Raw genomic sequence first — 15,677 nt, forward strand, 5'->3', positions numbered from 1 at the left:
GATGGAGCTGCAGGTGTGGCGGCAGTTTATGCTGTGTGGGTCCAAAATAACCACAGTTGCCCTGGTAGACTTCAGTGTTTCAGTCTGTCTGTGCCAGCCGAATGTGCCTACAGTTACCTGGATAGGGTGGTGCAGGGCCTGCCAGCTTTCTCCCTGGTAGAGGTGGGGCTGAAGCCTAGGCTAGGGCTATAGGCTGATCTGGGTGAAAGAAACCAGTCTATCAGCACTGTGCTTTTCAGTCGGCCTGGCTTCCCTTCATGCTGGGGGCAGAATCAAAACTAGCCTCTTTCTAAGTTGGACAGATTCAAACTTTATTAGTATTTATACTTTAGCCCACTGAATTTACTAATAATTATCTGAAGCTGGTGGCCAAACATCCCTTCCTCCCGTTTTTGAGAACTGGGGCTTCCATTCCAGCTGCAGAATCTATCCAGAGGCAGCTTGTGCTGCCACTGGAGGATGGGCACTGGCTTCTGGGTGTGGAGTGCTCTACTTAGGAATCTTCCATTCCTTCAAGGATGTAGGACATTCTTCTGGTCTCTTGGAGTCCGTTTCTCCCCTCCCCCCCCAACAGGTGCTTTAGATAGTTCTGGATGATAACTCCTGCCCTGTAGCTCAAGCTGACTCTAGATGCTCCTTACTCTGCCACCATCTTGCTGGTTGGCCTCTTTATTTGTTTTTAACATAGGGAAGCAGATGTGGCTTAAGCAGTTAAGCTGCCCACCTGGCCCATGCGCAGTGCTGATGTGCTCAAGGAGTGCCCTGCCACACAGGGGTGTCCCCCACGTAGGGGAGCCCCACGCGCAAGGAGTGTTCCCCATAAGGAGAACTGCCCAGTGCAAAAAAAGTGCAGCCTGCCCAGGGTGGTGCCGCACACATGCAGAGCTGACGCAGCAAGATGACACAACAAAAAGAGACACAGATTCTGGGTGCCACTTACAAGAATACAAGCAGACACAGAAGAACACACACCGACCTTTTCTGTCCTTCTCACCGTTGGCTGTGCCCTTCTGCACCCGCCTCCCAGTGCACCTTGTCACCATGCCTCGTAAAATTGAGGAAATCAAGGACTTCCTGCTCACTGCCAGGCGAAAGTATGCCAAATCTGTCAAGATCAAGAAAAATAAGGATAATGTGAAATTTAAAGTTCCTGCAGCAGATATCTTTATGCTTTGATCATCACAGACGAAGAGAAGGCAGAGAAACTGAAGCAGTCCCTGCCTCCAGGTTCGGTAGTAAAGAAGCTGAAATGAACCAGATGTGCTGATTTGAATTGTGTTAAAATTTTTTAAATTCTTAAAAAAAAGAAAAGGAAGAACACACACCAAATGGACACGCAGAGCAGAAGACAACGGGAGGGGGGAGGGGAGAGAAATAAATAAAAATAAATCTTAAAAAAATATTAATTATAGATGCCTTTTTACTTTCTAGTATTGTAGAAGTAAATACCTAAAATTACTGAAACTCTGAACTAGAATCCAGATGCTTTGATCTCTTATAATGATTGTAAAACTATATAACTTTCATCTCCTGATTGTAAAGTCCTTGTGACTGACCCCCATTTTGTACTCAACCCCATCCTGTTTTAAAACTTTAAAGTCTTGGGAAACGGAATTTGCCCAGTGGTTAGGGCGTCTGCCTACCACATGGGAGGTCCGTGGCTCAAACCCTGGGCCTCCTTGACCCGTGTGGAACTGGCCCATGTGCAGTGCTGATGCGCACAAGGAGTGCCCTGCCACGCAGGGGTGTCCCCCATGTAGGGGAGCCCCACGCACAAGGAGTGCGCCCCATAAGGAGAGCCGCCCAGCGTGAAAGAAAGTGCAGCCTGCCTAGGAATGGTGCCACCCACACGGAGAGCTGACACAAGATGACACAAGATGACGCAACGAAAAGAGACACAGATTCCCGTCCTCCTGACAACAGAAGCAAACAAAGAAACAAGACGCAGCAAATAGACACAGAACAGACAACCGGGAGGGGAGGAGAGAGAAATAAATAAATAAATAAAATCTTAAAAGAAAAAAAACAAACCAACAAACCTTAAAGTCTTATGATCACTAGACAACCCCTTAATGATTATTAATGAAAGAACCTGAGCCACCCCCACCCCAATTACTCATTAGCATAAACCTGCTAAACTTGGATGCTATAAACTGTCAGAATTACTGCAGTTTAGGGAGACAGACTTTTAGGCTGTTAGGCTGAGCTCCTTGCTACGTGCTAGCAAAACTCTTTCTCCCTTTGACACTTGGGTGTCTCAGGAATTTGTTTGAAGTGCATAGGGCAAGAACCACTTTTGCTCAGTCTCTCACTATAAAAATTAAGTGCAGGGAGCTGATGTAGCTCATTGGTTTGAGTGTCTACTTCCCATGCATGACGTCTCTGGTTCAATACACCACCCTCCAACACCCTACCTCCTCAAAAAAAAAAAAAAAAAAGCGTATATGTACACAATTTTGCATTCAATTTATTGAAATTTGAAGAACTCCACCTAATGTGCCAGAGAGCCTGTCTTTGGGCATTAGTTCTGATCCATAGAATATTTTTACATTTTCTCGGCTTTGTGGATGGTGAATACAGGGCGGATAAGGCTGGCTAGGGAATTATCAGTTGTGGGACAGTCCTGTGGGAGAAAGTGTGTATATTGCTCTATGGTAGACTCCACAGTTACACTGGAACACTGCCTTCTTGATGGAGGGATGACATTATTAGCAAGACTCAGCGATGTAGGAGAGACCCAGGTATTCCTGCAGCAGGTGGTATAATTAAGGAAGAAGATGTACTTGTAAAGGTGGTGGGCTGGAGAAAGACCTTGAGGCTAAAGAATTGTATGTTCACAAATTGTGTGAATTATGAACTCTGATTTGACACTGGTAAGGCCATCTTAAAATCCTGTAGGAATACCACATATTTTTTGTTTCTTGAGGAGGTAATGCAATCATTTGGTTTGAATTTCGGTGGGTATAAAAGGATATAAAAGTGATTTTTTTCCCCCTTGAGTTCTAGCAGTCATTTAGAATTCCTCCAGAGGAGGAAACTGTTACCAGTTTCTAGCAGTTCAGTTTTTATAACTGGGAGGGAGATTTCCAATAGCTAGGAAAATGAATCATTATTGAAACAGGGCCCACAATTGTTATGATGTCATCATGACCTTGGAACAAAGGCAACGTCAAAACCAGTGACTGCAGTCCCTCATGACTGCTCTAGGTTAAGAAGGCTTTTTGATTACTGCAAGGTCTCTGGAGTGGCACAGCCCTTGAATGTACTGACCTGCAGACTTTCTCACATTGTGGTGGATCAGGAATCACTGGACGGAAATGCAGACAATTTTCTTCCCAAACTTTGTTTCACTTCTAAGGATGGATTAAGGCCCTGGGATCATCTTTTCTTGCCTCAAATCTTAGCCCTACCATTTATTTATTGTGTGATTTGAGGAAAGCTGGTATTCTTAGCTGTAAATGGAAAAAGCAATAGTACATTTACAACCCCTGTGATAATTTAGAGAGACAGTGTGGGTAAAGTTCTTAGTAAAATCTGTGGAACAAAGTAAGTACTCAATAAGTGTTAATTTTAACTCTCCGGTATTACTATTAAACTACTAAGTTAAAACTATTTTAAAAATATCCATGCTCATGGATCTAGTAAATCTTTTTAGAACCTTTTTTGAGGAAAGGATCAGATAAGGATATGGCAGGCAAAACCTTAAGTAAAAAAACTCCAAAACTTTTAAGTACAGGGATGCCCCTTGAACGTCTATAAAAATGAAATTCAGAAGCAATTTTATTTAGAATTAATTTAAACGTGTGACAAGAGGGAAATAAATGATTCTGGGTGATAGACTGTGAGCAAGATGGTAAAAGAAATGTGTCAGAAAAATATTGTCACATGGAGAATAGTTTATTATATGAAACAGGTGTATACAGGGAAACATAAATCTGCAAATTCTAAATTATCTTATTTTAAAATCTTTTCTAGACCTTTGAGAAATATGTTTCTTCCAGTTCTTCCTGTTTGGTCAAAGCTTCTATGGGGGGATGGAGCTCTGAAGCATATCACACATATCTTGATTGGGATGAGCGTATATTTAACTTTTTCATTTCTTTTTAAAAATTTTTATTTATTTTTATATTTAACTTTTTGAGGAACTGCCATACTGCATTCTAGAGTGAGATTCTATACTCTTGACTATACCACCAGAGTAATACTGCATCATTTTTAAGTGCATCTTATCAGGAGTGTTGATTTCATGTGTTCATTTGTTATGGTGAAAGTAAACATTTAGGTAAGGTGGTGTTTGCCAAGCTTCTCCATTGTAAAGTTAGTATGTTTCCCTCTGAAATTAATAAATGTCTTGTTAGAAAATTCTTAGAAACTGTGTAAATATTGTTTTTCATTATATTCTAAATTTTAGCATCCACTGATGATTTTTACTGGAATGATAAATGCTGTGCTTTTTGTCAAATGTTGATTTTTATAACCTAAAAAATTTAGTAGAGTTAAATTTATGTCTCCTTTTTTTAAATACCTATTGTGTTTCTTCCCTACCTTTTTCTCAGGTTTTCCTCACTTGAAAAACATTTTTATAATAAATTTTCTCATGAGAATTAAAAAAAAAGTCAACCACAAAATTTCATGAACACTTCAATTTCAATGTTTTTAAGATTACCAGAAGACAAAGGTAGCTAAAAACCTTCCAAATTTATAGCTTAAAAGAAAATTATAGTGAAAAAGGAAGTTAAAGAAATGGAGGCAGGTCATCTGTTCAAAATACAGCCCCTTCCATTATCTGCAGTTTCCCATGCGTTATCTTTAGGACTAAAAAGATATCTTTCTAAGGCCTCTGTGGGACATGGCAACATCAAGGACTAAAGTTCGCTTTTACGAGCTTGTGTCAAGTTGAAACTCAGATAGAAGGCCGTCTGGGCAGAAGAGAAGCTCTAAAGATCTAAGCAGTTTGGAATTTGGAAATGAAAAAAAGCAGGTAGAACACTAGAAACTATTACTTCAGTCACTGCCAAGTGGGGTGTGATTCAGTTTATTTATATAATCCAGTGCTGTGGACTTAACTAACTGGACTCTGGAAATACTTGTGGCCTCACAGTATTTCACACTCCGAATATAATTTTTTTTTTAAAGAGTTTTTATTTATTTCTCCCCCCGCCCCATTGTCTGCTCTCTGTGTCCTTTTGCTATGTGTTCTTCTCTGTCTGCTTGCATTCTTGTCAGCGGCACCAGGACTCTGTCTCTTTTTGTTGCATCATCTTGCTGTGTCAGCTCTCCATGTGTGTGGTGCCACTTCTGGGCAGGTTGCGCTTTTTTTCGCACGGAGCGGCTCTCCTTGAGGGGGGCACACTCCTTGCGCATGGGGCTCCCCTACACGGGGTGCAACCCTGTGTGGCATTGCACTCCTTGCATGCGTCAGTACTGCACATGGGCCAGCTCACCACCCAGGCCAGGAGGGTTTGAACCCTGGCCCTCCTATGCAGACGCTCTATCAGTTGAGCCAAATCTGCTTCCCATTTTTGAATAAAATTATAAGACAGTTTATTTGATTTTATGTTTAGATGATCTTTGCACCTGTGAGGAGTTTGCAAGGTAAATTATTACTCATTTGCTGTATAAATAAAATTGGGTAGTATTAGGAAAAAAATCCATAGAGAAGAGTATTAGGAAAGAATCCCCAAGTTGTCTCCCTTTTTGTCTTACACAGTTTATCACTGTTGCATACTTCAGCACTGCAAAACTGTGCTTCTGAAAAAAGAGGCCGGCCATTAAATGTTGCTAGGAAACCCAATAATTGTTCTGTGTGAGCTTGAAGATTTTAGTTCATATTTAGTGCAAACCGAGAGTAATTGATTTTTTTATAACATTTTCTTGAAAAAGAAATACTGAAAGCCATTTAAAAACCTGTTTAAGTTTTTTTAAGCAGTGCACACATTAAGAAAATCTCAGCATAAGACAGAAAAGGGCAATCACATTAAAATGTCAGTTCTCAAAAATAAACTGCCATTAACAGTCTGGTGTATTTCTTTTTGAATAATTTATACACATATATGTAATTATTTTTGTCACTCTTTAAAAATAAAAGTAATTTCTTGTGTGTGTCAAACAAGAAACAATGAAAGATTGTATCATGAAAACTTACGTTGCATTTTATCCTGATGACTTTATGTAGTATATGTACTGAGAGCCAGAATTAGGAGAACTTGAACATTTACACATTCAAATGTCTAATTGATGTCATTTAATACTTTGTTTTCTATAGAATAAAAACTCCTGACACATAGAGTAACCAGGATATTTTAATTGTTACAGCAGATTTTCAGTTCTCCCTTGTATATTTTCACCCTTCATATTTTTGTGCTATGTCTTGATGCATTTTGAAATGGAATTTTCATTCTGAAGTGTACTTATTGTTTTTATTTTGCTTAGTAAAGTTAGTATTAATAGCTAGGCACATTATATGCAGGCAACAAATTGTTACAGTAGCTGTAGAAAGGAACTCCTGAAATAGCAGGAAAAATCTGCCAACTTCTTTATATGATAGAGTAATGCATTTATTTCTTTTTAAAAGGACATTTCCAAAATTGATCAAACTTTCAGTCTAGTCACCAGTTCTTTTCTAAGGATGTCCAAGTACGGCGTCCACCTCTACTGGGTGTTGAGAACATATAGTTCTCTATAGTTTCTTCTACTCTAAGATAGCTAATGACCTGCACTTAAAAATAGATTTTAGGGCTAGACGACAAGAAGCTCATCAGTATCTAGGAATGTGACAGAACCTACTGAAGTCAGCTTAACAATAAAATCTAAAAAGAAAATACAAGGTAGTATATGATACGTGCCAAATGGGTGGTACAGGTAATAGAAAGTAAAGTACTGTGAACACTTACAGAAAGAGGGAAAGGAAAATCAGTGTAGGTTGGAGAGTAGGAGAATGCCTTAATGAATGTGGCAGGAATGAAACTGAATTTATTAGAAACAGTAGAAAGTGTTTGTTTAGAGTATTAAGTATTTACTCAGGAGAAGCACTTCAGATTATAGACAAAAATATCAAAGCATGCAATTTTAAATAAATAAATGGAAATTAAATAGAGACAGGAATAGTTTGGACTTTTTCAGGGATGAAAAGCAGTCCATTTGGGCTGCATTAGTGGGCTTGAGTGGTGTATCTTCAATCTTGTTGGGTGACAAACCAACCAAACTTTAGATACTTAAAGTAAAAATCATGTGTTAGTTCATGAATCTGTGGGGTTAACAGTTCAGGCTAGGCTGAGATACAGGAATGTCTGGGCTCGCTCATGAGGCTGCAGACAGCTGGTCTGGCCGGGGGCTGGGTGTTAGGCAGGCTACGTATTAGGACACTTTAGTTGGCTTCTATGTGATTTGCTCACTAGGTCATTTGTTCACTAGGTGGCTGCCTTCTGAGAGGGCTAGAGTGGAAGCGGCAGGGTCTCTTGAGGCCTAGACTGGGCACAGTATCATTTATGCCATTCTATTGCCCAAAACAAGGCCAATCTCAGATTTAAGAGATGGGGGTGCAGAGAGTTTGTGCCTGTTTTTCATGTACCACTTAAGTGGTGTACTTAAATGTGAATAAAAGCTGAAGATGGTGTATGAATAAAAATGGTGTTGGATGTAACCTAGTTTTTCTTTTGTCTTCAATCTTTTGACTTCAACTCTGTTAATATTTTATTATTATAATAAGTTTATTTTAGGACAAATGAAAAGGCTTATGAAATGGTTAATGTAATTCTTTGTTTTCATTTGTTCTGCTGATTTATTATTTGAAAAATAGCATTACAGTAGTCATTGTGGAGAATTAAGACTTTATATTTATTTACCCTTAATTTTGCTCTGTTGTGTTTATTTTATTTTATTATTTATTTTTTATTTGTTTATTTTTAAAGATTTATTTATTTATTTATTTATTTCTCTCCCCTTCCCCCCAAACCCCTCACCCCAATTGTCTGTTCTCTGTGTCTTTTTGCTGTGTCATCATCTTTGTCCGCTTCTGTTGTTGTCAGAGGCACGGGAATCTGTGTTTCTTTTTGTTGCGTCATCTTGTTGTGTCAGTTCTCCGTGTGTGCAGCGCCATTCCTGGGCAGGCTGCACTTTCTTTCGCGCTGGGTGGCTCTCCTTATGGGGCGCACTCCTTGCGCGTGGGGGTCCCCCGCATGGCATGGCACTCCTTGTGCGCATCAGCGCTGCGCATGGGCCAGCTCCACACGGGTCAAGGAGGCCCGGGGTTTGAACCGCGGACCTCCCATGTGGTAGACGGATGCCCTAACCACTGGGCCAAGTCCACTTCCCTTATTATTTTTTTAAGGAGGTACTGGGGATTGAACCTGGGACTTGTACTTGGGAAGCAGGCGCTCAACCCTGAGCTACATCTGCTCCCCAATGAGAGCTGGTTCCCTCATTTGTTTTGTTTTTAGGAGGTACTATGGATTGAAACCAGGACCTCGTACATGGGAAGTAGGCACCCAACCACTTCAGCTACATCTGCTCTGTTGTGTTTACTTTTATGGTGAGAAAGGAGAATAAGGGAAATGGGAAGAGGCAGGTTGCACACACCATAATCTTGGTGCTTAGGGCCTCTTCCAGGTCATCATCTGGGCCTAAACGTCAGTGTTAGGTGACAAAGAGATCTAGAGCTGCTTAACAGAGGATGGTTTATTCACTTGGAACTTAAGATTCTGCATAATTAGATACTTGAATTTACACTTAAAATGTTAGGTCATCACAAGGAATAGATAGGTATGAAATAGTGTTGTGCAAACCTTTGCAGCATAAATAGTGAACAAATTAAGTTTTGTGTGGCAAGTCCCCCCCTCCAGAGATGACTCCTTCACTTGTCTGCTCACTGTCTGCTCATCTTCTTTTAGGAGGAACTGGGAACCGAGGACAGGATCACCCACATGGGAGGCGGGAGCCCAACTGCTTGAGCCTCTTCTGCTCCTTGCTGGTTGCGGCATGTGCTCGTTGCTGCGTCTGCTTGTCTTTAGGAGGCATCAGGAACTGAACCTAGGACCTTCCATATGGGAGGCGGGTGCTCAACTGCTCAAGCCTCTTCCATTCCCTGAATTTGCATTTTAAATCTTCTTAGCTTGTTCAAACTTTGATCTTATAAGACATAAGTAGTGAACAGAATTATTTATATGTGGGACTTAATTGCTTCCCCCCCCCCCCCCAAGAAATAGTGACATCTTGCTCATTGTTTGTTTCCACCTATATGCATGTAAGAGATACTGGTATTGTTAACAGTAAACTATTAGCAACAAGGAGGGAACATTTTTTTCAGTTCTTGTAGGTTCCAGTGGGTTTAAGCCAGCTCTTTTTAACAAACTACTTGAAGAATATGTGTGCGGATGGAGTTCAAGATCTCTTATTTGGGCATTTACTTATTACTTTTCTCTTTGATGTATATGAGAGTTTTAAAGATAAAATTTTCAGAGCACGTTATGGAAGTTTTTTTAAAGATTTATTTATTTCTCTCCCCCCATTGTCTGCTCGCTCTGTCCATTCGCTGTGTGTTCTTCTGTGTCCACTTGCATTCTTGTCAGTGGCACTGGGAATTGTGTTTCTTTTTGTTGTGTCATCTTGCTGCGTCAGCTCTCCGTGTGTGCAGCGCCACTCCTGGGCAGGCTGCACTCCCCTCCACCCCCCAACCTGGGTGGTTTTCCTTGCAGGGCACACTCCTTGTGCATGGGATTCCCCTACGTGGGGGACACCCCTGTGTGGCAGGGCACTCCTTGCGCGCATCAGCACTGCACATGGGCCGGCTCACCACGAGTCTGGAGGCCCTGGGTTTGAATCCTGAACCTCCCAGGATGCTCTATCAGTTGAGCCAAATCTGCTTCCTAAGTTATGGAATTTTAAAGTGTGTTTTTTAAAGATGTCTTTTTAAAAGCATTTAAGAAATATTCGTGACTTTTTCAGAAGGGAAATAGGAAGGGTCATGAACAGTATGAAATGTCTTAAAGATAAAATTGAGATCAACTATATTGTAAATTTATAAATATATAAATGGGTATTTTTCTTTCTGATTTGTCTTCGTCAGAATTTGACTGAGAAATATTGTTAAACAGCCAATAAAGATTACAGACTCAAATTTAATAAAGATTTAGAATTTAAAAAGCCTTGACAGAGAACTTGTCAAAATTCATTAGCATATGCCCCACCAACTGTGAGCTCCCAGCGCGAATGAGGCACCATGGCAAGCCTGAATTTATGCAGCCTTGAATTAGTATTAGTAAGGCGTAACTGACCTTTTAGAGGGTCCAGTTCAATTCAGTTTTAAACATCTACTTGAATATAGAATCCCCTTTATTAATGAAAACATAATATTGGGAAGTTCACAGAACTCTTAAAGGGAATTGTATTAAATAAGACAGATAGTAGTATTGTCATTCCATTTTTTCAAGGGCACAAATTAGAAATTGGGGATTGCTGAGTTTGACCTCAGTTATCCTTGTCCCAAATGCAGTTCTTTCCACCGCATCACAGGCTCCTCCTTAATGGCTGTGGTATGCGCAGCACGCCACCATTTAATAGCAGATGCTTACTCCACGGACATATTTCTTTTCCCAGATTTGACCAGAAGTTTGAGTATAACAACTCCTGAGCAGATGATTGAAAAAGCCAAAGGGGAAACTGCCTATTTGCCGTGCAAATTTACCCTGAGCCCAGGAGACCAAGGACCCCTGGATATTGAGTGGCTGCTGTCACCAGCGGATAATCAGAAGGTGGATCAAGTGGTAAGTTTTGATAAGTGTTTGTTCATTCAGCAGGCGTTTGTTTAACTTAGTGTGTTATTTGTATGTATTGCTTACTGTGCTGATCATACCTGGATGGGCACAAGGGGCTGCAGAAAGCCACAGACATCTCAGGTTGTAGTCTTGGTGAGGCTGTTAGTTGTTCTGGTGAAAAGGGAGGACACACGGTAACATGTAATGGAGTGAGAGATACAGGAAGTGCTCTAAGATTTTACGGGAAGAAGAGGCCACGGACTTCTTAGTGAAGGCTCCTAGGAGGAAGAGAAATTTGCAATAGTTCTGAAAATCTGGATTTGGAAGCATACCAGAGGTAGAGAAAGGGGTAGAGGGATAGTAGGACAGAAATATGCATAGTGCACTAGAAGGCAGTGAGTAAAGGAGACTTTGTTGAAAGGTAGAACTGATTTGTAAGATTTACACAAGGATACTGTCAGCATTAGAAGAGGGTCTTTAAGCACAGAGGTAGTCCAACAAAGGTTTATGCTATTATTGAGGAGTCTGTTTTCCTTATTCTCCAAGTTTAAAATTCTGTTAAGTGAATTTCTTTTTTAAAAAGTCTTTACAGCATTGAAATAATCTATAAAAGTATGTGTTATTTAAAAACTGAAAACAAAATTTTTCTCTTTAATGGTTGAATCAGTGGGTGATTAATATTCTTGACAAGTCAAGGCAGTTTACCCATGGTGTATTTAAAGGGAGTAATTAAGGTACTTTCCCAAGTTGGGAATGACTGGGGCCACCGCCTCCAGGGTCTCAACCCTTCTCTGATTCTGCAATGGGAACTCCTTCTTTTCTATAAGCAAAATAAACTGAGCCTGACTCATTCTGTCTCCCCAGCCCAGATCCCCTACTTCCTCTCTTGCTCCTCCTCTTCCTCTCTCTCTGGAAGAGTCAGCACCTTGAGTCCAGACTTCAACCTGAGCTCCCGCACATCCTCCCTTTCCCTTGCCAGTGCAGTCCCCATGCCCCTTGAGAGCCCAGAATTCTGATCACCCCCCTGGGTAAGATGGGCGAAGCTTGGGAGATGCATGGAGGGCTGGGTGCTTCTGGCTTAAGACTTGCATCTTATGGCTGAAGCCCTAAGCGGGTACCAGAAGCCCTGTGTGTCCTGTGAATGCATAGAAGGGAGAACACAGAATCTTCCCTGCTGAGTGGGAAGCACAGTCTTCGGACCAAAGGAGAGTTATGTAAGTGTGAAACTGGGCAATGAAGTGTCCATTTCTGGGTTAAAAACATAGCCTCTAACACAGTCAAATCAGAACACAAAAGGGTAGATTATGTAATGCTTACCTTGAATTTCAGGGACACTGTATGTTAACTGAGCCTCCTTTCTCTGTATCTAAGCTGCCAGCATGTGGATAAGGACTCTGAATAGGATGAGTGGTCTGGAGACAGTTCCGTTCTTACTCCCTGTGCTATCTCTTTTGCCAGCCAACAGTTACCATGTATTATGTATTTATTATGTGCTGGCCAGTGTATTATGTAGTTTAATTATATTTTCTTCTTTAAGCCTTAAAAATTATACCCTAAAATGAGAATTATTGTAAACACAAAAAGATGGCAAAGGAGGCCCAGAGATTTAAAGGAACACACCCAGGTCACACCACTGCTGGGACCTGATGCAGTTGGAGTTTGACCCTGGTCTCTGATTCCCACACTTGCACTTTTTTTCCCCCACACTTGCACTTTGATTATTCTTTACACTATCCGTACCACCTCCTTTGTTTGTTTCATACGCCTTAATTTCCTCATGTGTAAAATAGAAATACATGTGCCTATCTCTCAGCATTGCTAGAATCGATATGCTGCATGCACAGCATTTCATGAACTTAGAATACAGGAATGCAAGTAAAGGTCAGTACACTGTGCTAATATTGAGTTGATCTGGTTTGCATTTTAGCAGTGTGATTTTGTGAAGGTTGGTCTGTGCCTGTCACTGCTTTCCTCATCCTAAATGTTAAAAGTGGATAATGCCACTATCCTTGCATGGTTGTCACCAGGAATCAACAAAGACATGTAAAATTGCCTGTCAATGATAATTTCCAATTTCTCAAGCACTGTTTATAACTAACAGTGGGTACACAGTTTATCATGCCCTCCTTCAAAGACTGTTAATGTCTGTGCTAAGCAAACATGGGGGATTTGAAAGTACAGTGGGTTGAACCTTATATATATATATATATATATATAGCTTTTCACAGCAGCGACTGAGTAATTAAATATAAGGGAAGATAATAGCAGTCTCCCTTGAGTTCTCAGTGTTCCTGTTGACCAGGGGTGTGGTGGGACGATGGATGAAATAAAGTAATGGCTTCTGTTTATTGAGTAAGTCAGCTGTAGACCCTTAACTGCTGCTTTTTTTTTTTTTTTTTAAGAAATGCTTTTATTTATTTGAAAGAGGTACTGGGAATTGAACCTGGGATCTCTATGTGGGAAGCAAGCACTCAACCACTGAGTTATGCCTGCTTCCCGCCCGCCTCCCCCTTTTTCCCCCTGATTCTTGTACTTACTTAGCAAATTGATACTAAGTGCATCCTAGGTGCAGGCACTTAATGTAGTTTTTTTTTTTTTTTAATTAAAATTTATTGAAGTATATCATTCATACATGAACATACATAAACAGGAAGTGTCTAGTAAAAGTTGTGAACTTACAATACAAACATACGTATCATCATACAGGGTTCCCATAGATCACCACCACCTCCCACCAACTCCTTGCATTGTTGTGAAACCTTTGTTACAAACTATGAAAGAGCATCATCAAGATCTTACTAACTATAGCCCATATCATACATTTGGTGTATTTCCCCCCCAGCCCATCCAATTATTAACACCCTGTATTAGTATTATATATTTATTTGTTTGCTGTTAACCACAGTTCATCTTCCACCACAGGATTCACTGTGATATACAGTCCCATGCCTTGTATGGCACTTAAAATGTAATTAAAAGATCTTGAGTGGTTTAGGAATGGGGTCAGCGTGGTAGTGGGGGTGATGATACTTAAAAGAACTCAAGTCCCTGTCCTTATGAAGTTCGTATAGATGTCTTGGATGATTTATCTGATTGTGCTACCCATAATTAGCATCTCAGAATTAAAAGGTGTATTTGCAGGATGTGGACTGTAGAGTCCGGTTTCGTGATTCTTATTTGAGTTTGGCACCACTGCTCTTGGGTGTCATGACCAGAATTAAGGATTTTATTAGCAAATGTGAAAATTCATGGAATGTGTTAAATTAATTTTAGGGATAGTTAGAGTTGACTCTTGTTCTCTTCCAAGTCAAATTTAACACTTTTTTTTTTTTTACTTTCCATCTGAATCTAGCCACCTTTCAGTTACCTCTATCAAGCCTATAATAGTGTTTAAGAAGGGTGTGTGTTCTTAGTTAACAGAGTTTCTTTGAAAGAGCTTGTCAACCTGGGTACACATATCTTAAGATGTTTATTTTATGATTTTTTATCTATTAGAGTCTCGGACTCCCAAGTGCTCCCAGCATAGTATCAAGATTTTTTAAAAAATGTCTTTATTGGTGATTCCATAGATAAATTATCATACGCCTTTGGGAGAGGGATGTATTAAACTCGACTTTATGCACTTGATGGGCATACTGCCGCCTCTGAGGCAGTTGAAAAACAGATCTGTGTTATTCTGTGCTCTCTGATATTGGACCTATTGCTTATCCATGTTGGGTCTTGATTTCCCCACTTGGAGATTTGGGCCAGACTCGAGGATCACATAGATCCTTTTCCATTTTCTCACTCTGTGATTTGGATAATTATGGATCCCTCATAATGCTGTATTCTTATTCTATTTTTTTTTCTTTTTTAAATTTTAATTTATTTTTAATATTACATTAAAAAAATATGAGGTCCCCATATACCCCCCCAATCTATTTTTTCTTTATCTCACAGTAGCACAGTGTATACAGGGATCCTTTAATGAAAAAGAGGTTTGTTTGTTTTTTCCCCTCTTATTTTGGTTTTCTTTTAGATTATTTTATATTCCGGAGACAAAATTTATGATGACTACTATGCAGATCTGAAAGGACGAGTGCATTTTACAAGTAGTGATCTCACATCTGGCGATGCATCAATAAATATAACCAATTTACAGTTATCAGATATTGGCACATATCAGTGCAAAGTGAAAAAAGCTCCTGGTGTTGGAAATAAAAAGATTCACCTCACAGTTCTTGGTAAGTTAATTGCATTCATATTACTTATTAGCAGTGCTACTTTATCACATAATGTCTTCAAACAGTATAAAAGATAAAGATAGCACACTTTTTGATAGAAAGAAATAAGAAATGGCCAACTTCTTTGTGAAATTCATGAATTTAAAAGTTAGTGGGGGAGTGGATGTGGCTCAAGCAATTGGGTGTCCACCTTCTACAAGGAAAGTCCTGGGTTCAGTTTCCAGTGCCTCCTAAAAAAGATGAAAAAAAAAAGTAAATGGAGCAGATGTGGCTCAAGCAGTTGAGTGCCTGTTTCCCACGTGAGAGGACCTGGGTTTGGTTCCTGGTGCCTCTTGAAAAAACAAAAACACAAACAACAAGCAAAACCAACGAAAAAACCAACTCAGGGAAGCTGCTGTGGTTCAGTGATTTAGTGCTGGCTTCCCATATATGAGATCTGGGGTTCAATCCCCAGCCCTAGTACCTCAAAAAAAAAAAAAGAAAAGTAAATGGAATATTGTCTGGGGAAAGAACTGTAAACCAGGAAGTAGGAGATTCGAGGTTTTTGCCTTTGTCCTCAGAATTAACTAGAACCTCTTAAATTTTCCTGGGCCTCAGCCTACCTTTTTGAAGAAGAAAAAGATTTAATTATTAAATCTAGCCATGAGATATCACTTGGTACAAAATTCTTTGTTATGTCTGATTTAAGTGTATACCTTAATTA

The 15,677-nt window shown here is 40.0% G+C and overlaps 1 protein-coding gene across 5 annotated transcripts in view; it reads left to right on the forward strand.

Moving 5' to 3' along the window:
• Positions 1-15,677, forward strand: part of CXADR (CXADR Ig-like cell adhesion molecule) — a 72,601-nt gene that overhangs the window by 28,918 nt on the left and 28,006 nt on the right. For all 5 annotated transcript variants that reach the window (XM_058296110.2, XM_058296111.2, XM_058296113.2 and 2 more), the window contains exons 2-3: positions 10,594-10,760; positions 14,770-14,974. In XM_058296110.2, coding sequence (XP_058152093.1) covers positions 10,594-10,760; positions 14,770-14,974 — 372 coding nt within the window. The remainder of the gene's footprint in view (positions 1-10,593; positions 10,761-14,769; positions 14,975-15,677) is intronic.

This window comes from Dasypus novemcinctus, chromosome 4, assembly GCF_030445035.2.
Source record: "Dasypus novemcinctus isolate mDasNov1 chromosome 4, mDasNov1.1.hap2, whole genome shotgun sequence".
NCBI lineage: Eukaryota > Metazoa > Chordata > Mammalia > Cingulata > Dasypodidae > Dasypus > Dasypus novemcinctus.